General features: G+C 37.8%; 1 protein-coding gene across 1 annotated transcript in view; it reads left to right on the top strand.

The window, feature by feature from the left end:
- LOC139724294 (serine/threonine-protein phosphatase 2A 56 kDa regulatory subunit epsilon isoform-like) overlaps positions 1–25,615 on the top strand; it is an 87,221-nt gene that overhangs the window by 12,418 nt on the left and 49,188 nt on the right. Inside the window, exons 2-5 of the mRNA XM_071635438.1 lie at positions 10,775–10,971; positions 17,000–17,101; positions 19,413–19,505; positions 23,051–23,181. Of these exons, the coding sequence (XP_071491539.1) occupies positions 10,775–10,971; positions 17,000–17,101; positions 19,413–19,505; positions 23,051–23,181 (523 nt within the window). The remainder of the gene's footprint in view (positions 1–10,774; positions 10,972–16,999; positions 17,102–19,412; positions 19,506–23,050; positions 23,182–25,615) is intronic.

Here is a 25,615-nt window from a genome sequence, read left to right as displayed (position 1 = left end):
AAACTACATTTGTACATGTACATGTACGTGTAATTAAGCTTGCACAGTCCTCTGTGATAGTGAGAAATAAATCAAATCATGAATGTGCTGTTGGCTGTCATTGCTGTTCTGATTTCAAAAAAAAAAAAATGATTGACCTACTTTAATATACAGTAACTATGCACAATGTACTTTATACAAAACTCATTCTAGATTATTATGTTACATGTACAGCCATCTTGTATAGCAAACCAATGTTTCAGGAAACTTCACTCCTACATGTAATTGGCTTTTATCACTGTCTATTCATCTCCAATCTTTTACAGTCACGTCTTTAAGATATTTCATTTAAATGTCATCAAGTGATCAAACAATCAAGAAAAATCAATTTGAGAAATCTCATACTTCCATTTCAGTAACCAGTTTCAGTAAACATTTGACTATTACCAAATAGAGCAACTGACGTGTTACTTGTGGCTGTGTAACTGTAACACCCTGTACAATGTAGGGCCTACTTGCCAAAACGCTAAATTTGATCTTAGTCCTTGCATCTGACATCACATGATGAACAGTTGCTTTCATTTTCTTGGTTTTAATGTATGATGTACAAATACCTAGAAATATTTTGATTTCCCTTAAAGGACAAGTCCACCCACATATACATGTGGATTGAGTGAATGCAGTAATATTAGTAGAACACATCAGTGAAAATTTGGGGGAAATCAGGCAATCCGTTCAAAAGTTATTAATTTTTAAAGTATCTGCACAGTCACTGCTGGATGAGAAGACTACTACAGTGTATGATGTCACATGCGTACAACGCTATAAAGAAAATATAAAGAAAATTTCACAAAATTTTACTTTTTGAAAAAAGTGTACACTTCCTCAGTCACTGACGTATGTTAAAGATAATAAAAAGTTTTGGTACCTCAAAAGTTTCCCTGAATTTCCTTGTCTTGGTTTGTGTTTCACGTTAAAGTACGTTGTCTGTGAGAATTACTCGCCCCAAAGTGCTCTCATGTCTTAGTAATCATGCAATAATGGTTTCGTACCAGAGCCGTCGCCGTACGGCGTCGATAGATATTGTACGAAACCACTGACTGCGACCAGCAGCGTGCAGCCCATTGTACGCATAGGTAACTGTGACCAGCAGCCCCATACGCATAGCGTAATGGGGCTTCGCATTGTAGCATTCAGGATCATGACAGAATTAGTATCGCGGGTAAATGGCAACTTAAAATCCAAAAATTTCTTCGATTTGAAGACTTACCGATTAAGTTGAAGTATTGAAAACAGGCTTCGAACAACGTTTGGTTCTGCCAATAGTCCCTTTCTTTTCAAATTGATGACTGAATGTGACTCGGTCGAGAGGACCTTGGGAGAGCTACTACACTGACTACTACGGCCAGCGCATGCGCACACAAACATCTTATCCGTTGATGGATTTGAAATTTGTGCGCATGTGATGTGTTCGCATGCACTGGCTGTAGTATTCAGTGTATGGTAGCTCTCCCAAGGTCCTCTCGACCGAGTCACATTCAGTCATCAATTCGAACAGAAAGGGACTATAGGCAGAACCAAACGTTGCCCGAAGCCTGTTTTCAATACTTCACTTTAATTGGTAAGTCTTCAAATTGAAGAATTTTTGGGATTTTAAGTTGACATTTATCCTGCGATACTAAATCTGTCATGATCCTGAATGCTACAATGCGAAGCCCGATTACGCTATGCGTATGGGACTGCTGGTCGCTATGCGTATGGGGCTGCTGGTCGCAGTTAATTGCATGATTACTAAGACATGAGAGCACTTTGGGGCGAGTAAGTCTCACAGTGTTAGTTATATGAAAGGTACTTTAACCTGAAACACAAACTAAGACAAGGAAATTCAAGGAAACTTTTGAGGTACCAAAACTTTTTATTATCTTTAAGGGTAATATTATTCCCCATACCTTCTGAAAGAGGGAAGTCCAGTGTTCTTTTATTATGCGAGAATTTTATTAGCAATTTGTTTACATGTCTGTATGTTGACAGTTTTCTCAATTTATGCATTTTCATTACCCGACCTTCAGTATTACACCAAGGAGGTTCAAGAGAATGGAGTCACAACTGTCTCAATTCCTTTGAACCCATGTTCAATGCCACCACTCAAAAATATTTGAAGCATGTGCCAAACTGGATCTGCCATGCAGACAGGAAGACAGTTGACTTGTGTCTCATTGCATAATCACCAGCCACTTTCTGAGGAAGATATAAATTATTTCATGTCTTCATGATGGTACTGTACATGTAGTTAGTTTTCATGATCCCTACTTATAAAAAACAGGGGGATAAATAATAGAAATTGCGCAAAAAATAATGAAATGAAAGCGAAAGATACTCGACTTGGCATGCCTGGGCACTAATTTGATATATTTATTAATGGAGAATTTTACTTGAAAATTATTCAATATCAGTTTTATTTGTTGGAATTATATAGAAAAGTGGAAAACTGGCTTTCCAGGAGGGTACAGTTTTAAACACTTTCACATGATGCAGCTCTAATTTACACTTTTGCACTTCTGGATGGGATTGACCTTTGTTTTATATGCTTTATCATTATTGTGAGATTTCATTTCATTTAGTACATGCGTATAAACGAGCAAAATGTATAAACCAACATTATGTTAATGTAGGCATTGAACCCCTATCATCAAAGACACAATGCACCTGTGGAATTCCTATGTGCATCAGTAGAAAACTGACAATTATTGTTTGAATAATTACAGCCAGTTGGAACTCCATCTCACCTCCTTGATGATACAGAAGCTGTAAGGTTATGACATTGTGACAAATGACTCATAAATAGATACTGGTTAACTGCCCTGTGTTCTTTGAACATTGTTCCTGTTTTATTGAACGAAAGTTTTACAAACAGTTACCATACTAGCCATCAGCCATTACTGTGGTTAGTACACCATATACCGTAAGTGGGAGGGGGTAGATGTCTATATTTTGTATAACATTTTACCATAGTAACTACACTGGAGCCTCCCAGACAGTGTGCTTATACACATATACTGACAGTGAAATATTCTACATCACACATGTACAAGTATGCACACAATGAAAAATTCACAGTCCATTATCCAACAATTGACCATGCAAGGTCATTGTGAATAGGCTTACTCTCACCTGATTATTCAGATGGTATGGGCATAACACAAGTTTGTGTGTACAGGTAGGCCTACACCAATACTTACATCTTGTTTCATAAGCTGTGCATGGCATTGTGGCTTGGACCAAAATCACACACAAGGGTTGCAATTAATGCAAAGTATCATTGACAATCAGTTTTTCTTTAAAGAACAAGTTCACCTTCATATGTGGATTTAGTGAATGCAGGAATATTAATAGTAGAACACATTAGTGAAAGTGTGGGGGAAAATTGAACAATCCATTCAAAATTTATGAATTTTTATTATCTTTGCAGTCACTGCTGGATGAGAAGACTACCACAGTGTATGATGTCACATGCGTACAACGATATAAGGAAAATATAAAGAGAATTTCACAAAATTTAATTTTTGAAAACATTGCACATTTCCTCATCCTGTCACTGATGTACATGTATGTTAAGGGTAATGTTATTCCCCCTGCCTTCTGAAAGAGGCGAGTCAAGCGTTCTTTTATTATGCGGGAAAAGTGAAAATATGTTGAATTTTCTTTGTATCGTTGTACACATGTGACATCACAAGCTGTAGTAGTCTTCTCATACAGCAGTGACTGAGCAGAAACTTCAAGAATTCATAACTTTTGAATGGGTTGTCTGATTTTCATAGAGGATGTGATACCGGTACTATGAAACTAATCAGGAGTGTTATCCTTAGCAGAGTTTTTACTCCTGTAAAGAGAAATGAGAAGATGTGAACTTTTGAATGACAAATCTTTCATGTGGCTGATTAGACTGGGTTTTTTTTTCCTCCCATGGAAGTACTACTGTACAACGTATGGTTTGTGGCATTCAAATGAGGGTCAAACCCACTATCTAGGTGCAATTCTTAACTTTTTGGTGTCACTGACTCTTCTTCCTACATTTTAAAGACTGCAGAACCAGATTCTTGCATCTCATCTATTCAGTGGCATGTGGTATGTTTACAGGCAAATAAAGCCAGAATGATGTATTATGGCCAGCTGAGTGAGGGATACAAGTAAAAAAACCTGTCTCTAGAAAAACAAAAAATGACAGTGTACCTAATGTATGTCTCATGCCAAAGATGCGCTTCTAAAAATTATGTGAATTACGTGAAAAAAATGCTAGTCATTGCCATTGTTCACCATACATGTACACTTACACATTGTAAAAATTACTTTTTGATGAAGTACAGTGAATGTCTTTCCAGCATTTGCCTTATTGTGTCTTTGTGTGTAGTGTACATGAGAGAGTGTGTGTGTGTGTGATTGTAATTGTGCCTCATTCTGTGCAATTGTATGCATACACTGTAGTTGATACTAGGGTACAACTGCACTACCTTATCTTCATAACATGTCCGTTCTATCTGAAAACAAGTATGCATACAGTTGTAACTCTATCGTAAACATCATTTGCGGTCTTGCTGTATTTTACAGTGTGTCCTAGCCCACGTTGCTTGTTGCCAGGGGTCAGTGCAGGACCAGTTTTCACCTGAACTATCATGCAGTTGCTAAGAAGGAAGCATTGTCCCCAGCAACTTCTCCGTGTACTACGTGCTGTGCAGGGCAACTTATTGCGTCATTCATGAAGGATTAAGTAGGCAGCTGAGCAATATGCTTTGCCAAGTATATTTTCATTAGGTCGCAGCACTTCCGTATTCATTTGCACAGTGACCTGCTGTTGAAGATGACTCAGTGGATAGTTTCTGAAATGCATCAAATTTCATGGATGTTTCTTTTCATACAGCCCAGTAACAGACCATCTGATTCACCTGCTCCCCCATTAGATTTCTTAGATAGGAATTCACTTTGTATTCATCGGTTGTTGCTAGGTAAAATGTAGGGCAAGCCTTCAGCAAGCTTTGTGGTTGTTTAGGCAATTTTGTGTGTGCAAAGCTTGCATAGAATTTGAATACATTACAGAAATGGTCAATTACAAAGTGTCAAAATCTATCGTGTATTAAAATTTCAAATACCTTTTGTAGATGAATTATTTCATATATTGTCCCCGCCGAACGAGTTCGAGCAGGGGACTATGAAACGGGCTCCGTACGTGTGTGTGTCCGTGTGTCCGTCCGTGTGTCCGTCCGTCCGTCCGTCCGTCCGTCCGTGTGTCCGTGTGTGCGTCCGTGTGTGATCAAAATCTTCAATTTGCTACTTCTCTGTCATTTATGAGCCAATTTTGATTCTGTTTGCTTTATATGATAGCACTACATGGGAGCTTTGAAACTTCTACACAGAATTTCAGTCGTGACCTTTGACCTTGACCTTTGACCTATATTGTACATTTTGCTACAAAATGCTACTTCTTCGCCATTTCTAACCCGATTTCGATTCTGTTTGCTTTATGTGATGGCACTAGGTGAGGGCTTCAAAACTTCTACACAGAATTTTGACCTTTGACTTCTTTGACCTTTGACCTTGATTTTTGACCTGTATTGTACATTTTGCTACAAAATGCTACTCCTTCGCCATTTCTAACCCGATTTCGATTCTGTTTGCTTTATGTGATGGCACTAGGTGAGGGCTTCAAAACTTCTACACAGAATTTTGACCTTTGACTTCTTTGACCTTTGACCTTGATTTTTTGACCTATATTGTACATTTTGCTACAAAATGCTACTCCTTCGCCATTTCTAACCCGATTTCGATTCCGTTTGCTTTATGTGATGGCACTAGGTGAGGGCTTCAAAACTTCTACACAGAATTTTGACCTTTGACTTCTTTGACCTTTGACCTTGATTTTTGACCTATATTGTACATTTTGCTACGAAATGCTACTCCTTCGCCATTTTTAACCCGATTTCGATTCCGTTTGCTTTATATGATGGCACTAGTTGAGGGCTTCAAAACTTCTACACAGAATTTTGACCTTTGACTTCTTTGACCTTTGACCTTGATTTTTGACCTATATTGTGCATTTTGCTACAGAATGCTACTCCTTCGCCATTTCTAACCTGATTTCGATTCCGTTTGCTTTATGTGATAGCACTAGGTGAGGGCTTCAAAACTTCAACACAGAATTTTGACCTTTGTCTTCTTTGACCTTTGACCTTGATTTTTGACCTATATTGTACATTGGCTACAAAATGCTACTCCTTCGCCATTTCTAACCCAATTTCGATTCCATTTGCTTTATGTGATGGCACTAGGTGAGGGCTTCAAAACTTCTACACAGAATTTTGACCTTTGACTTCTTTGACCTTTGACCTTGATTTTTTACCTATATTGCACATTTTGTTACAAAATGCTACTTCCGGCGGGGACATATGTTACGCACCGCCTAATTTCTACTTTTCCTTGTTTACATATGAGATTTATAAATACTTGTGTCTACAATGTATATGCTGATATTGCATTTACTTACTCTTACTTTTCTGGAACAGTGTTGTATGTCAGAGTCTGTTCATCGATCAGGATTTAATTTGAATGAATTTGACCTGTTGAGGATGGACTGATTTTACTACAACGCACATTTCCCATTGACACCAGCCCAAGTACACTTGGGACTCGTCCTCAACGGGTTAAATGAATTTCATGTATGTGAAGGTCAAGTGAACTAGTTGATAACTGTGTGATGGCAAAATGTATTACCAAAGTGTACCTACATGTACCTGTAGGGGTGTCATTGCACCATATCAGATGCTTTTTTTTTTTTTTTTATGATGCATGATTTCATAAAATATGACCAAAGTACAATATGAAGCCGTAATGCTTTACAATTTTGAAGGGTCCACCTTGAAAGAAGACTTAATAGTGTACATGGAATAAGAGTTCTGAAAGAGAATAATATAGAACTGTTCAAAGGTATAAAAAAACAAAACATCAATTTTGCAGCTTAAAACAATATAGGCCCACATGGAATCCCACTGCATGGCACAAACATGAATATGGATCCAATATTACAGAGATGCAGCCAGCCAATACCCTATAGTACGTAACAATTGGTTGTTAGATGCTGTAGATATGATCATCATGCAACAACCTTTAAGACCTCAAACAGTGTGTTGTCCATATTGTGCAGCAAATTCAGCAAATGGTTCGTATGCATATGTACAATCAGTGATTGCACATCTCCCCTCTTGTTTGGGGCTTCCGCAGCATGTTGATTTCCCATCTATTTATTGATTTGAAGCCTTTGTCATGCCTAACACTTAGAGTAGAGGATCATTCGTTTGCCGCTGTACAGCCAGAGAAAACTTCATGTGAAGTGACAAGTGGAGGGCTGGCAGGAACTCTCATGTAAATTTATACATCATGAGCATGTCGAACTAGGAGCCTCCATTTAACATGCAAGTCGTGACTGGTCTTGGGCTGATGTGGTGTGTGACAAATACTCTGTACAAGCACAAAGCATTTTCTTCTTTCTTCTTTCTTTCTACTCTGTCTGTTTTGTTCTGTTTTTGTTTTTGTTTAACATAGTGATTTAAAGTTCAGTTATGTTTTTGAATTTTTATTTTTAAATTTTTGTTTTTGAAATCCTATCCCATCCCATCCCAATTCTTTAAACTTCATGTGTAGATGCATTTAGCATTTACATTTATACAGCAATTATTAAAGGACAGGTCCACCTTCATATACATGTGGATTGAGTGAATACAACAATAATAGTAGAACACATCAGTGAAAGTTTACATATTATACCATTAACCTACATCAGTAACAAGTCAAGGGAATGTGTACTTTCTATTTAAATGTCATTTTGTGAGATTCTCTTTATTTTTTCCTTGTATTGTTTTACGTATGTGACATCATACACTGAAGTGGTCTTTTCATCCGGCAGTGACTACAATGTATGCAGAAAACTTTGAAAATTCATAACTTTTGAACGGATTGTCTGATTTTCCTCAAACTTTCCCTGATGTGTTCTACTAATATTGCTGCATTCACTCAATCCTTATGTATTGTATATTGAGGTGAACTTGTCCTTTAAAAAGAAATCTGAGCGTTACAAACCATCAGAGCTCTGGCTTCATAATGTAGGTTGTTCAGGACTGCACAGTTTGGTACAGATGATCTCTGATCCCTGAAAGGGATAATGTAGCGTATGATATAATTGGGTCACCTTTGTATTCTGTAAGTGAATAAACATCCCCACACTACTCCATGGATCAGTATAAACTTGAAGGAAATAAAACAGGAGTTGACAATAAATCAAGCTAATGCTGTAAACGGCACATGCAAATTTACTCTGTTTTCCGCTGTACTTAAATTACATATAGTGTTGCCCCTTGCCTAGGCATATACCATAATGCTTGGAAGTACGTACAAATGTACATACGACCAGGTACAGTCTGCATTGTGATCAGCTGCACCAGCTCATAGACAAGGATGAATTATCAATGCCCTGTAGAGTTGGTATCGCTACCACCAAACAGCTTGCCTACAGGAACTTGAATGTGGTTAACACACATAAAAGTATCTTCTAGCATCTCATACACTGTAAAGGCATTAGATCTATACAATGTACGTATTGCATGACTCCTGGTATATTCCTCATTCAGAAGATATATTTCAAAATGGATTTTTCTCTTCCTGATAGTTTGACTCCTGTCTGTAGTAGTTTATCTCATTCTTTGCTTTAACAAGTATAAAGCCAGGTGCGCATTGCTTTTTTTTTTGGTTTGGTTTTTGTTTGCTCGAACTATTTTTGAAACCCATTCAATGTGTTGCATAGCCTCATACTATAAAAGTGGACATTTTCGCGCATTTCGCGCAACCAGAAGCTAGAGCGAAAATAAAAGCACGCGAATATTTTTGCGTGCAATATGGTCCAGTAGTTGATGTCTTGATTCCGCGGAATTAAAAACATGCAAAACTCTTCTTACCCGGCCAAGCGTGAAAAATTAGTCTCGCGAAAATATCCACTTTTACAGTAAATCATGAATTCTATTGCAGATTATGAATCTGCAATTGCTAATGGAGTTCGGAATGCTTGTTAATAATACTACACAGTTGGTAAAGTCAACCTTTAAAGGCATCAGTTATTTTGAAAAACGAAGAAAAAACAAACAAACCCTAAACGTGATATTGCATCAACATGTACAGTGGCAGCAGAGGGCATGTTCTATATATTGTTTAATGTGTCAGAGCTTTCCATTAATAATGCATTATAGAATTTATTTTAAGTGAAAAAGAGCTTAATTCTACAGCATTGTATCATAGCATACACTGATGGAACCATTCACAATCATTATTTCACAGGAATGCATGCAATCATGATTTAATAATATACAAACGTATCGAGAATACTTGCAAGGTTTCATTCATGCTGATGTTTTAAGCTTAAAAAGTCAGTCATAACTTCAGCCCAAAAACCCTTGAAACAAATCAAGACAAAAAAGAAGAAGGTTGTAGTACGCTCTTTGACAAGATACCAAGAATCAAGATACAGCGTAATACATTATGAAGTCAAACTCACTAATATTTTGCTGTTGACCGCGAAGACCATGCAAGCTCTGATCTTGCAGTAGCAGTACATTATTTGTGACCTACTTACAGTGATCAGATACTGTTAAACATGATATATTCGCGGCATGAAATTTTCGCGAATTGGAGCCGACAGCCTTTTTCGTGGCATGAAATTTTCGCGAATTGCTTCTGGCATTCAATGCATGTAGTGTAGACAAAAGCTTTCGCGTGCATTTTAATTTCGCGAATTTTGGCGCTCGCGAAATTCGCGAAATTAAAGTGCACGCGAAAATTCCTCGTTTTACAGTACTACAGGTGTGTAATATAGATGGGCATTGTATCCTACCTACACCATGAAGGCATGCTTACATCATTATGTTAGGTGTTAAACCCATTATTGCATGACTTCGCTTTTGTCAGCACTTCTCAGAGGCCAGTTAGTATCAGGTCCAAAATGTACAATTAGTGGATGCAGTACACCTTGTTTTCAAAGGACAACAAACAGAATTTTAACCATTGTCAGCATGGTTCCTCTACATACTATACCATTGAGTTTATTCCAGTAGGCCTATAGTGGGTTACTGGAATGTTAACCCACATGTGTCTGAAACCTACGTGTAGTAGGCCTACCTGAAAGGGGGAAGGGTATGTGAGTTGAAATGAGCCCACAGTATTAGGCCCCTCCGCCTGTGTGATTGCAACCTGGCTTGGGTGGCTTGTGAAGTCCCACGAGTGGCAAGAAATTGGCGCACCGTGTGAACGGGACAAGCCATGATAGCAGCCAATATTCTCCCAAATAATCACACTACCACCTGCCAAGTCCCTCATGAAATTGACTCGCTGCATCCAGCTATCCAGATTTTTCCAGGCACTCTTGCCATACTTATTAGCAGGACACTCACAATGGCCCAAGTGTGTTGTAGGTTCCACTCTGTATACCATAGGTTGTGCAGATTTATCATCACACTGTTCTGTGCTTGTCATCTGCAGGTTTCTCAAGGGAGGTTTGAGTTTGTTTGAGCTGTACACGTTGAAGTAGTGTCTCTCTGAATGGTGAAAATGGGGACGGGCTGAAGCTGTAGGCTTGCAGGCTTACTGTACATAGGAATTGCTTTGGGGATTTATTGATAAGCGAAGGCCTGATGTTTGCAGGAGGGGGCAACTTTGATGAGCCATATCCTCACTCACCATATCATATCCCTCTTTGTTACATCAGATACTCCCCCTGCAGAGCAGCCAGAGCTGGTCATCAAGAAGCTGGAACAGTGCTGCATGGTGTTCGACTTTATGGATGCTGTGTCAGAGCTCAAGGGCAAGGAGATCAAGCGAGCAAGCCTCAATGAGCTAGTTGACTACATCACCACGGGAAGGGGTGTGCTCCAAGAACCCCTCTACCCAGAGTTTATTCAAATGGTAAGCATCATCTTATGTTGTATCATGTACATGTAGGCCTATGTGCCATACATGTGTCAATTAAGGGTTCAAATGCTTCTACACCTCTCTCCTCCCTTCTTTTGGCATTGTCCAAACAATGTTGAATGTATTCTGATTTCATATCATTATTTTTCTTTTTATGATTGTGTTTACATTGTCTTCACACCTGATCTACTTGCCCCATTCTTTGTTGATGGAGCAAATTTACTTTAATAGAGTCACTGTACAATGTATGTTTCTAAGATAGTACTGCATAATTCTAGAGGACCTACATGTAAACGTGGTTCGATATACAGTGTAAAGACAGGATGGAAAGGAAACATTGCTCTCAAGAAATTTCTTCAACAAAAATTGTGAGACACAAGGAAACAGGTCATGGAATCTAGAGCTGAACACATTGCTAGTAAGAACAGTATGACCACATGAGTCATTAAGCCACCTGGCAGTCTTTATAGTGTGTATTTCAAGATGGAGTATATCTGTGTAATTATATGATTCTAGTGTGTCCTGAGTAGGACTCCATGCTTGTACTGTATATAAAATGGGACATTTACACCTTCTGTTGGAAGAACCGCTCTCTCTAAGACTGTTCAAGACATCATCATTGATGAAGACTTTACAAGCATGTCTTTACCCTTTACAGAAGACAGAAAGGGTATTTGCAATATACCTTCCTGCAAATAATGACAAGTAAACAATTTGGGCTGTTTGATGGACATAGCAGATGAATAAAGTGCACTGCACTTAGGAGGTGTTATATGGTGAATTCAACTAAAATCAGTGGTCATGGGATTTCATAGTTACATAGTAGAGTATAACCGCATAACAAATACAATCAAACAGTTGTTACTGTCTACATAACCTGTTATTAGGCCCAAGTTATTCATACATTTACTGCTTTTGCAATGAAAATCTTCGAAACACCTTTTCCCATTGGGATGGATTCTCCTTTAACCGCACTGATCAAGTGTTTTTGTACTCAAATTGATCTGCAGTAAGAGGCTTTAGACAGAATTGTACGTGCGTCATATAGTTGGGTTGATTCAGCCGTAGAACAATGTGAAGGGTTCTTCCCTTCTCTTCAAGGCATAGATTGAGAAGCTGCCTCTGTTAGCATGCTAATTTTGAAGTCCTTAGATGTAAAATTGCACTGGGCAGAGAAAAAAACCCAATAATGTTATTGCAGTCCAAGTATTGTTTGCCATGTATGTTTCCTGACATAAAAGAAGAGGAAAATAATGACTCAGTTACGACAGTTTGCCACTGACACATGGCATTTATTGCAATACACAGAGATGATTACTTCTCTTGTTAGAAGTCAAAACTGTGCTGTTAAATTATCATTTCTTGTAACAGTGTATGAGTTCTCCTCTCTAAATGCAAGTCTTCCATCTTCAAAAGCTTTAAAACAACACTGCATAGTTCCAATGAAACATACTTGAGCTCCCCATTGACTTCATTTTAGTGTTTAGTTTAGAATGCTGTTCCTTTTTGCACAGGCAAGAAAATGGCATTCAAGCTTTAATCACTATCCTTGTGGAATGCTGTCGAGTGGCAAAATATAAATAGTTTCAGCCAAGACAAGTGAAATGTCCCCCATTTCTGTGAGAAAAGATACTGAGTATTTAAGTGCACCTATCTAAAAGCATAAAAACCGGATTTTTGATAAAAGAGAAGTTTTGCGATAGGAATTGCATGCATAATGCAGTGACACTTCACCTACACACTCTATGTAGTTTTTCTTTGGGGATGGGGTAGATTTCAGTGTTAGCTGTACAGTAGCTACCTGAGGATAAGAATGCCCAATGTTTTAGTGTATATTGTTGGTATGGCATTTGATTTTCACCTGTGATATGTAATTAGTTCAGGATGCAGAGAACATTTTTTTTATGAGTACCCGGTACTCTTTATAAAATGTGGGTTGCCACAAGTTCACATGCCTGTTTGGCTTGGACAACCAAAACTCAATTTTGGGCAAGTGATGGTAGAATGGATAATTTCCTTTTAATGGGGCCCTCACCAACTGCCCATCCAAGCAAGTTGGAACTGTATAGGCCTAGGCTACACATGTTGTGCTGCAGTGTTACATCTATTACATACGGTGTGCAGATGAAGATGTACCTGGTAGCTCGAAATGGACATGAGCATTGTTCTGCTGGGTGTAGAAACCCATCTACATAGCTGACGAACAGTGTGATAGTGGCTTGCTTTGCTGCCAGTGCTCTTAACTTGCAGGTGAACATCTCTGCAGTGGAAGTAAAGGTATTTCTGACACTAATGTGGTAGTCAGGGGTCCTGACTGGCATTGCCCGCAGAGCTGATTTCCATTGCGAGAAAGCTGCACACTCCTAAGTGTCTCATCATAGCTTGCATTCCAAAATCAGCAGGACACCGATTTGACGTGCGGAGTGTTGAGCCGATTTGACAAGTCTTGAACATGACCGATAATACTTTATATGTAATGTAACTTCCGCATGGAGAAATGGAGAAGATAAATGCCATAGATTAGATAGATTTCACGTATCATTGTATGAAGTGTCATGCCGATAAGGTATCAGAAGTATAGGGTCCAGAAGAGGTAGATATAGATAATGATGATTACTTGATAAGGAAAATATTTTATGAATGCCTTTTCTTACGCATGCATTGTATGTGAGGTAAATACTATTGATCCAAAAAAAAAAGTAGTAATGATAATAATGAAGTAATACAAAAGAAATGAATGAGCACTTTTGCAAGACTTCCTTTACCACTGCTAAAACTATCTACACTACTGCAAAGAGTGTTTGGCCTCGACAGAGATTTGCAATGCACAGACGTACATGTACATGTACATGTACATTTGTAGTTTCTTTGTTATTGCCTCTTCAGTCCTACCCTAGAATTTTTTGAAACTAGAATTATACTACGGCTTTGTCAATACTATTATTATGGGCAATTATGAAGAACAGAAACAGGCATAGCACATGTTCATCGGTATTGGCTTTGTAGGCCCTACATACTTTAATACTCTTCAGGAAAATGTTTTCTAGAGAGCTGTGGGTTTGTATAAAGTTTTTGACACAAATGTTACTGATATATCGAGAATTCAGCATCTTTGGTTAGATTACGTTTGAATTTCGAATGTCAGCATACCATTTAGCATTTGTACCTGGAAGACTTCTCAAAAATAGATCTTTGTCTTGTTGGTGATCTATACATCTTAGGGTGCGTTTATAAGATTTTTTTTTTTTTTTTTCTGGCCAGAAACCGTGTTTTGAAATACTTTTTCTGGCAAAACAGTGTTTCTAGCAAGAAAAAAAATCTTATGATGCTAGCCGTAACTTGAAACACTGTTTTGAAACACTGTTTTGATGCACAAAATAGTGCGTTTCAAAACAGTGTTTCTCTACAAACAGTAGATATATATAGGCCTATATACTTATAAACGCAACAGCGATCTCAAACACTGTTTAAATGACGTCACAATGCCTTGCGTGCGCCCTCTTTGACCTTTTGCTGAGGAACAATCTGCGCAGAATGAGCTGCACAATGGCACAGTCTGAGCGAGAGCCTCAACATGCTCGGGGGAAAAAATCTTATAAACGCTGTCTTGACAAAACCATGTTTCAAATCAGTGTTCTGAATCAGTGTTTCAAAACAGTGATTCTCGGCACGCAAAATCATATAAACGCGGCTTATGTACATTCTACGTACATCATTTATGTGAGAAACATGGGGCAGTACAACAGCACCAGCATAGACAAATCAAAGAGAACCCTCTCTCGTGAGCATGTCGCATTCACATTTCTGTATTATTATACCCCATGAGCATGCGAATCTATGGGGTAAGGTGGTCAGAGACACATTAATTCAGGTGGCACATGCTGACTTAGTGCCTACTCAGATCACAAGGGAAGGGGGGGGGGAGTGTATGATTTAGCATCACCTTACATGTCTAGGAGCCCCATTGGGGCACCCTTCATGTCTGCCATTATTGTCTGGTTGTGGTGCACAGTTCATAGGGGAGAATTGTGTTTGCATGTAGAAGCTAATGTACTTCTTGTTCCCGACTTCCTTTTTCCACTCTTATTTCTAAGCATCCATCACCCCTTGTAATGTAATACCCGTAATACCAAATAGCATACAAGGTAGAATTTCATCCCTGTTATGTATGTTATCAGATTTTGATGAATGTAGCCTACATTTAGTGTACCTTTAAAGGCCCTGTATTATAGCGTTAGCCAGAATTTCTCTGCGGTTTAATTTTCAAAACAGAGCCCTACCCCCCCCCCCCAAAAAAAAAAAACCCAAAAAACCAAACAAACAAACAAACAAACAAACAAACAAACAAACATCGAGAATAATTTAATGGCCAGTGATAATGCTTTCTGTCATTATGTGGTCTGTTTGAAGTGTTTCATAAGGACATAAACTCATTTGTGTACCAAGGAAGTAACTCCCATTTCAAGTTCAAAAGTGTCATATCCACCATGTCAAGTATTAAGATTTTACTATTCTACAATGTATTATAGCACAAGTGTTCACCCATACTGAATGGGATGAGTTACTGCTATTTATAGTATCCTTCATGAAAATCAATCCCAAAATGAAGCATGTGTTTAATCTTAACACTGTTACACCAAATTGCAGCCCTGATTCCTGTTGTGTGACAGTGGCCTTTGAGGAAATATCACATGGCTTGAGGTTACTTACTTGAGTTCTTTGGAGTTGACAAACTTTCATTCGTTCCGTACGGGAACCTGGTGGTCTATGTATTAAGTCTATGGGAATTTCAGAATTCAGTACGGAACGGGTTAAAGTAGCTCATTACTTGTTCATTAATAATCTTGATGATCGTCACGTCAGATCCTCTTTCAATAAATTCCATTCAAATTTTACAAAAATTGAATATCATTTCTTACAGGTTAGGACTGTCCTGTAACCCATAGGAGATTTTTTTAGACAAGTTAAAAGTTAGTCAAAAAAGAAAGTAAAATTTTACTTACACAGCAGTGAAAATTTGATGAAAATTAGATAGAGATTAGGGAAGTTATGAAATCATGAAATTTTACTAATTTTTGCAAAATAGTTCTAGCACAGTTCATGCGAATTTTCAAATATATGACCTGATGACGTCATCATGTTACAGGTTTCCTTTGATTGTGTAAAAAGAAAACAAAAGAAAACACATAAACAAACCCCAAAACAAAACTGATAAAAAATCTTCTTTTTTTTTTTTTTTTTTTGGGCCATAAAAGTGTAAAACATGTTGTCATTCCTGGTTGAATAACTTCAAAATAATAATAATTTGGTGAAAACTAGCAAAACTTCTACATGTATAAATGAATTGTCTTCCTGATAATTTAGTATCAGTATCTAACAAGCAGTTTATTAATTGCCCAGTGTAATTTAGTTCATGTATAGTAGGTAGAAAGTATGTGAAACATGCCATTGCACATGTTTACAATACAGTGAGATTCTTGCTCATCATTGGCCCTGCCATACATTACTGCTGTAGTCAAAAATTTTGTACAACAGTCTCAATGTGTGGAAGCTGTAAAGGTTGTGATGATTACCTGCCATTTGTAGTTCAGTGGTCCAAAATGCTTTGGCAAATTGTGGAAAAAACAAAAACAAAACAAGAACAAGAAGTTCCTGACAGTTTGCAGATGTCCATGGGCCTGTAGACTCAGCATATCTAATCCACTGTTATTCACAGCACAACATTAGCGAGCTTTACATCTACGACGTGAACGCTATGACGATGCAGCCTTCTGGGCTGTACATTGGAGACAGCTGTCTGGCACATATGTGCAGAACACCATTTTTGGCCTAATCAGCGTCGTCTTAGCGTTCGCGTCGCTGATTTAAAGCTTGCTATTATGTATCCTATGCTGTTACAGTCTTTGCCGTATTCAACTCTGTGTCACGTAGAAATATTGTGTCCTTTATGCTGCAGGCTGTTACGAGGAGCACATATATGACTTCATAGTATAATTGTTTCTCACATGATTTCAATCTCCAGATCTCGTGTAATATCTTCAGAACATTGCCGCCCAGTGAAAACTCCGACTTCGACCCAGAAGAAGACGATCCAACGCTAGAAGCATCATGGCCTCACTTACAGGTACAAACAGGATCTCATGTTGTAATTGGGTAGCATGTAATGCATGAGCTTGATTATACTCTAATAGGTAACACAAAAATTTATGTAGGATTTCAAGTCGCAAGGACAAACATACATTGTTACCCAAAATTTACTAACATTTACAGAAGAATCTATTTTTCTTGCTGTTTGTGCTAATTGCGAGTTCAATTTCAGGAATTGGAAGCCATATTGCTAAGATCCTCACTATTTAGGACCCACAAGTAATATGTGATTATAAAGCCACAATATTTTTTTTTTTCAAGAACATTACTGAAAATCACACTGATCCTGTGATCATTAATGAATAGCATACGGCTATGGAAAGTGTATGAAACACTTCCGAAATGTGTCATGCTTGATTTAATTTGTGCGCTGTATATGCCAAACAAAACACTTGAATTGATTAGTAGTATTTGCCATATGTTTTGGCTAATTATGATCAATATTTCCATAAAAATCCATATTCAGTGTTGATCAGCATTCTCTAGTACTGATTAATCTTTGATAAATATGAATATATTTGTGAAAATGTTATATAACCCCGATCATTTCAAATTTAGTAACTGAAAGGAAGGTACATTTAGCCCCCCCCCCTTAATGTGATACATGATTTATTGCCATTGGCTCTTTGTATGTGTTTGTTTGTATGTACTGTATGTTTGTATGTGATTGCAGAAAAAGTACAAAAGAAAATAGCATACCTGAATAGTAAACAATGTCAAAACATTTTGTGGAGATTGCCATCAATGTTCCAAACAAAGAGGCTACATTAGTTTGCAATGGGATATGAATTTACATGCATGGAATATGTCAGTATGTATTATATACACATGAGTATGTGTGTATGTGTGTGTGTGTGTGTGTGTGTGTGTGTGTGTGTGCATCATTATGCATGTATGCCACACCCTTGTTGTTATTATGTACTTGAAGACTTTGTTAACTCCTGACTGAATTATTGCCAGTCACCTTGAATCCATTCCTACTCTTTATCTGTGGGCGCATTGTATGTCGTGTACATTGCACAGATAGAAAGAGAGAGATAGAGACAGAAAGAAAGAAAATATGACGGATGAAATTGGAGAGAGAGAGGGAGAGAGAGAGAGAGAGAGAGAAAGGGATGGTGAGATAGGGAGAGAGATGGAGGAGAGGGAAGAAGAGAGTGAAAGGGAGATTCAGCGGTAAGCTTTTCTACTAAAAGTATTCAGCAGTCAGCATGGCGTACCTTGATGAAAATCAGCATGGATAAATGCCTTCAATGAAAGAGGGGTGGAGCTCGCACTAGATTTTGTCATTGTTTAGTGATACACTGTCAAGATCAAAGCATTTCTAGCTAATGTTTTATTGATTTGTTTATTCTATGATAATAATGATAATAACAATAATAGTAGTAGTAGTAGTAAGAATAATGATAATAATGATTTAAATAATATGATGATGATGATGATGATGATGATAATAATAATAATAATATAATTATTATTATCCAAATTATTATCCACAAACAGGTATTATGCAATCAGCTATTAGCAAAGCAGAGCATTATAACTCCCAGAAATGATATTCACAAAGGGATAAGCTCTGTATTTCATACAACAGCTCAAAACCTTTGTGTATACTCGTGCATGCACATATTACCATTCCATAGATGTAAGAGCATGAACATGAAGGCCTAATATTCTGAGCTCCTTGCTAGTAAGATGACAGAAGTGCAAAATGTGTGCATCAGACTGACAGAAACAAGTTTACTTTTCATTACAGATGAAAAGGAAGTTATGATACAGAAAAAAATTGAGCTGAGCAAGCATCTAAAAAGCATAAATGGGTACCCAATGTGTATGACTTCCTTGATAATGATGGTTTGACTTTTACTTGAAATACACATTCATTCAATTACGTTTTCTTTACAATTTCTTTTTTCATGGTCAGCCAGACAGAACAGTGAGCATTATATAGACTTAAATCCACCAAAGTTCTAGCAAACCTTGAACAATATTTAGCCAGTTCTGACTAGTTACTGGCTCATGGGCTCCTGCTTATTTCAAATGCAGTGCGTGCTTATGTGATAGAGAATGTTGTTCTCCTGTCTGATACACTGTGGGGCCCCTCCGGTTCAGTATTCTGGATATCCCATCAGCTGCTATCCCATAGGACTGCAGCCGACTATACGTCACTACCAGAGGTGTCCCTCAATTGCTTTCATACACTCTAGTGTAGCAGAGTGCCATCATGGCAACAAGGCACTTGCTAACTGTTTATTGATCATCATGTTTGTCTCTTGTTTCAATTTCAGATTGTATACGAATTCTTCCTGCGGTTTTTAGAGTCACCAGAATTCCAACCCAGCATAGCCAAGAAATACATCGATCAGAAATTTGTGATGCAGGTAAAGTAGGCTGATGAAATTAATCTCATGTTGAATGTCCTTTTTGATGGTACATGTACATATGTCTTTCTTTCTAAAGTTGTAGCCTATGCTTTAAGATTCTATGACATATTTTTGCTAGTGGTTTTTTTTAATATCTTACAATACAACAGAAAGTAAGAATATCGGCTAGTGGAGTTGCGGTGTCTATTCATATAAATTGCGTTGTCAACCTCTATTAATTATTCTGCTTTCTTATTGTGAACTGAAAGTCATATGTCTACTCTAATTATTGATTAATGTTAATCAGTAGTGGTAGCTTTTGCTCCTCAAACTACTTTCAAGTTCCTGCCATTACTTGTAATGTGTGATAAATTATTGAGCAAAGGATAAAAACTTTCTGTGTATTAAAGTACTTCCTATGTTCTGAGTTGATGGTTGTAGTGTATAAGTGTTGTGTCTGCCACAGGCCAGTTAGCTGTGTACAGTGTGTATTAAAGGGACTATACAGTACTGGTTGAGGTGGGGATTCAGGTTTAAAGCATTCCTAAGTGAGAGAAGGAGAAACCTCTTATGAAATATGAAAGAGCAGGTAATTTTAGAAGGATTCAACGTTTATTTGATGAAAATTGGTTTTCAAATGGCTGAGATATCCCCCCAAAAATGATACTAATAAAAGGCGACAGGCCACGCTTTTTATTAGGATCTCATTGTTTCACCTTGTTTTTGGATATCTTGGCCATTTCAAAACCGATTTTCATCAAATAAACTTTTGATACCCCTTAGAATTGCATGCTCTTTGACATCTCATAGAGTGGTTTCTGAATATCTCGCAAAACGTTAAAAGCTAAATCCTCACCTCAACCAGAACTGTACACACCCTTTAAGCTGTGGTTGTAATGTCAAAGTTGATATAATGGAGGAACCTTGAAGTTGCATTGCATTAGAAAATGTTGGATTAGCACTCCTTTACAACCAGGAAGCAAAGCACCAAAGAGAGAGAAAAGGGGGGGGGGGGGGAGAAACTAGTTGACCAAATCATATATTAAAGGTGATGAGACCTGGTTTAAATTGCTGTAGGTATGCTATTGTAGATTGCTGCTACTGTTTGTTGCTCATGGGGAAAGAAAGAAAGAAAAAAAAGAATGGAAGGAGAGAGAAGGAAGAAGACTTGACATTTATGCCAAGACATAATCTTTAAACGGCTGGGTCAGGGTACCTGCAGATTTATTTCAGCCTAAGTGCCTAGCTATTTACAAACTTTGACATGATGAGAAGCTCACTATAACTGGTAATTAAAGGTAGGCGATGTGTCATAGAGATTAGATTTCATCGTTGAAAAAGTCACATGCATTGTCGTGTGGCTGGAGAAGCAGTTATAGAGTAGAAGAAAAAAAAATCAACAAAACAAAACAGTACAGAGACCATTACAGTACTGCGGTAGCCTGTGACAGTAGTTTGATTACAAAATCTCACATAGGTCATTCACAATATTCTTGTGGTATTAAAGATAGCTGTGTGATTAGCCATTAGTTTGTACACCAATTTTCCACACATCTGTCATTTCCCTACACATGGGCTGTAGTTTCAGTGAGATAGGAAGGCCTAGGTGCTCCATGGAGAAAATTGCCTCTGTCAATATGAGCCACTCCATTATGGTTGCCCAGTGTAAATATTTGTTTTCCCTAGGTGCCAATAATTGTGAATCATATTTTAGCTCCCACGTGCACTGTTTGTGTCAGAATTTACAAAAGATTACTTACGACTCCTGTTGTTAATGGGGTAGCCTAATGCTTGAAGAGAAAAAGTGCATGGTATACATACTATATAAAGCGATTTAAGTATGTGATAACAACACATCTGTATGTACAAGTCATGTTCATCTTTATGCAACACACCTATTTGTGGAAGAGATCAGCGTGGAGATTAGAGCTAAATGTAGTTTAGTGTGTCATTGTTGTTACCAAAAGTGTAACTAGTTCAAATGTGTTTGGGGATACTTGATTTTCCAACATTATGTAATTAATTTTTCTGTTCCGCAACCTTTTATTTACTGGCATTATAAATCCATCAGTTATCCAGTTTAATGTGTTGCAGTGTTACATGTATGTGCAGAATTTTGACTTGCCAGTTTCGGGTTGCTGTTTTGCTGTTATTGTCGTTAATATTTGTCCTCTTTATCGGTCGTGATACACTCCCGTTATAACGAACATGGTTGTTTTGAAATTCTCATTACTATGTGAAAAGTTAGGGCCCAAAATAATCATCTATCATATATTCGTATGTTACTCTTCGGCTATAAAACAAAATTTCAATGTAACAAAAGGAAAATGCCGGTCCAGAGGATGTTGTTATGGTGGGAGTCACCTGTAGCTAATGTAATTCATGACCCGATGCACAAAGAAATATACAGTCAGAAGATATTTTCCATTGATTTTACATGAGAGAATTTGACACCAGTTTTGCAATAGATGACATGATGAAAATGTAATTGATCTGTGAAATATATATGTAGTCTAAGCTAAAGAACATGCGCATTAATGATATGCATTATATCAACATACCTTTTAGGGGATCTAGAAGGCATATTTTGAGTAGGTTCCATTTTGCACTCACAAATGGCAGCTTAGGCATAAAATTTGTCCAAGTCTCCGTACTCATTATAGCTCATTGGAGGTGGAAGCCTTGCAAACTGATACTGAGGAATGTAGATGTTTTTCTCCATAATCAAATTTGAGCACTCCATTCGTGAAGATTGGGGAAACCAGGTGCCGTTATCTCATTACCTTGTTGTCAATCAACTAGCAAAGGAGTCATGGTGTTTGACGTTGACACCTACGGTGTAATGACAGTGGGTGTGAGTGATGATGTGATAGTTACTAGGGCCTGTCATAGGTAGATAGATTTCAATCACTAAATCACATATCTTTTACATAGTTCAGCTTATTTTATGTGTGTGTATTTCAATTGATCATTTTCCAAAATTATGTTGATGCTGGATTAGAACAGACAGTTTAATGCATGCTTTTGTGAATACAGTTTTTGATGTCTCATTCTAAAGTGAGCTGTCAATTGTATAAAAACGAACCTGCTGTCCATTGCAAGTAAGCTAACACTTTGATACAGTTCCTATACCTCAAGAAAATGTAAATCTGCAGATATCAATTGCAGCCACGCTGGTTTTATCATGCCTGGTTACACCGAGCCAATACCATGAGTAATTAGACACTGCATATTGTAGTAATGCTGGTAAAGAGAGATGACTATGAAGGGATTAATGCATAGCTGCCAACTATAAGTAAAGTTTAGGAATTGTTGATAATTTCAGCATATATGTGACTACTGTTTTGGCTGCATGAAATTCTTCATATCATTAGTTATTTTCTATAATAGATACTTCGTGCCTCTATGCAAAACAGCCCACAATTATTAATTTTCATAAGAATGATTAGTAGATTGTACACAGACATGCTGGCAGCTATGTTATTAATGTATCTATTCAATAATAGCACTTGATTCACATTGTTATATCTTGTCTCTCCCCTTTACCCCTTGCTCATTTCAAGCTGCTGGAGCTCTTTGACAGTGAGGACCCTAGAGAGAGGGACTTCCTCAAGACAGTGCTTCATCGAATCTACGGCAAGTTCCTTGGCCTCCGGGCATTCATCAGAAAACAGATCAACCACATATTCCTCAGGTAAGTTAACCCATACAGATCCTTTGTCCCCATGAAATTATTAAAAAAGACAGAAAGGGGTGGGGGTGGGGGGTGGGGAAGGGGGAGTGGAAGAATACGGTGGGTAGAGGAAACGAATCAGGTATACTTTTATCAAATTTCCATGAGGAAGTTTGCTTATTTTAATCATGAGGAATTCAGTAATGACTATTGTATTCTTGGTGCTCTGCTGCTTTTACATGCCTTGCAAAGGACAATTCTCTCTCCTATTATGTGATAATGTTAACTTGTCTCTCGTGGTGTATGTACAAACCTGTGATCTATTGTTTTCGGCTGACACTCATTTAAGGACTCAGGAGGCGCAAGTGCTATTTGTATGTCCTGGATGGCTGGCCTAACATTCACAGACATTGCTTTGTGGACTTTGCTCCCTGATTGTTGTAAGACATTGCAGTCCTATGCATACTGGTTGTGATTGAGTGCTTCCTTTTGACATTACTGTCGGTCAGATTAAGTGTGTGACATGAGCTGTCAAGCAGTGTCTTATGAAAAGCAGTTAATTCCTTCTCCCTCCCAGGAGAAAGGAATCTAATGACAAAAGGCTTGATTGACAGGAATTCCATCCACTTGGCAGTTGTACAGATGGAAGTGTGTTCTGTCAATTTTTTGCAATTGCCCTTGCATTCTTTTCTTGCAAATTTTAGACTCATATACAAGTATTTAGTTCATTATAGCATGTGTGCAGAGCTGTTTACATTGCCATTGCACCACTACCAGTACATTAAACTGTCAGGTATTCATGGAGAAATCACCCTCTAGTAGAGATATTTGAATCGACGCAAGGAGAAAATAGGGAAATTTTAGGGAAAATTCAACGGGATGTCAAAAGGTTGTGGCCATTTTGTTAAAATCATCTAACATGGATCCTCGTTACTCTTTGTAGAGTTGCGTTTGTTGCTTGCAAAGGACTGGTAGTATTCTGGTATTTCCTACACAAAGTACTGCTGCTTTTATGCCTCTTTTAGATTTAAAACAAAAACAACAAAAAAACCCTTACAATAAGTCTGCTCAAGATGTCTCTGGGAAATAATGTTCTGACACGTCCTACTAAATGGAAAATCAGGGAAATTCATGTTGTAGTCAGATTGTGGAAACAGAGCATGACAAGGGATTTTGTCCTACTTGCCTAAATGGACATTTGGGCAAGGGCCCCATGCTTACGACAAGCAGGCAAGTGAGTTTGTAGCACCCAGGAAAACATGTATAAACAAATGGTCCATCTTTTTCATGTATATCAATATGTAAGGATGAGGGCTATCCCCAAGGTATGCCAGAAGTACATACAGTGATGGTAAGAATTAGAGAGGAAATACTATATTGGTGAATGGCAATCAAGGCAGAATTTTTACCGTACTAACAAGTCAACCATGTAAAGTACATCTTATTACAAGATAATTTCAAAGGAAAAAAACCCTAAAAACTTGTAAGTGTGAGAATACTGTCATAAGTGTACCTTTAGACACTGTTGTTTCTTGTAACTTGTTTGAGAAATGTGTCAAGACCTGTTAAGATATTATGCAGTAGCTTGAGATTCAAGCAAGCTATGGTGACACAATTGTCATAACATCAGCTTTTATGATAGTATAGGAAGCATGAGTGATAGATCTGTGTCTAATAAGAGAAAGGATATCATAACAAAGCTTTTGCAGGCTATTCATCTGTTGTTGTAGATATCGTTACTTCACATCAGTAAAAATTCTTGCTCAAGATCACATCAATACTGAGTAAATGCAGCACAACAAAATGTGTCTTTCAGGATGGAGTCATGTTGAGCACACTTGCAGTTGTTATCATGTCAGTATTTTAGGGGGGAAAAAATGAGGCTGGAGTAGAACATTTGCAGTAATAACAACTGTGCTAAGATATTACCAGAACACAGCCCATGTAGCGAAGGAAACTGCTGGCATTGTCTGTGTGGCATTCACTCTCATAGTCATAAGAGGTTTTCAGTTTCAGTTTCACATGAATATGGATTGATAATGTCATAATGCACAGCTTTGTTTGTATGCTGTCCGACATGTAATTACGGATGCCCAATTTAATCTGTATTTTTTTGTTATATATCCCACACACTGTGCATGAGGGGTTGTGTGTAATTTACATGCTTATTTCATTGTGAGAGTGTCTGTTTGCTTTTAGCGGCCAGCAGATACGAGTATGAGTAGTGTTTTGGAACATGAACATGCGTGAAGGGGAAAAGGAAAAAATGAAGAAAATGTTTATAAGGGAAAAAATGAATGCCATATTGTGTTTTCTCTGTGTGTAGATTGCGCGAAGACATAGACTCGAAATGGATTAAGATCTTTGCCTCATTCTGTATCGTGCGTGACTGTGCACTCCATTAGTTATGTCTGTGTGTGGCTGTCCTTTCTAATGGTGCATGCAATTATAGAGA

Source organism: Diadema antillarum, unplaced genomic scaffold (assembly GCF_040938485.1).
Source record: "Diadema antillarum isolate AM-2024a unplaced genomic scaffold, OU_Dant_1.0 scf00000210, whole genome shotgun sequence".
Taxonomy (NCBI): Eukaryota; Metazoa; Echinodermata; class Echinoidea; order Diadematoida; family Diadematidae; genus Diadema; species Diadema antillarum.
This window is presented reverse-complemented; position numbering and strand designations above follow the sequence as displayed.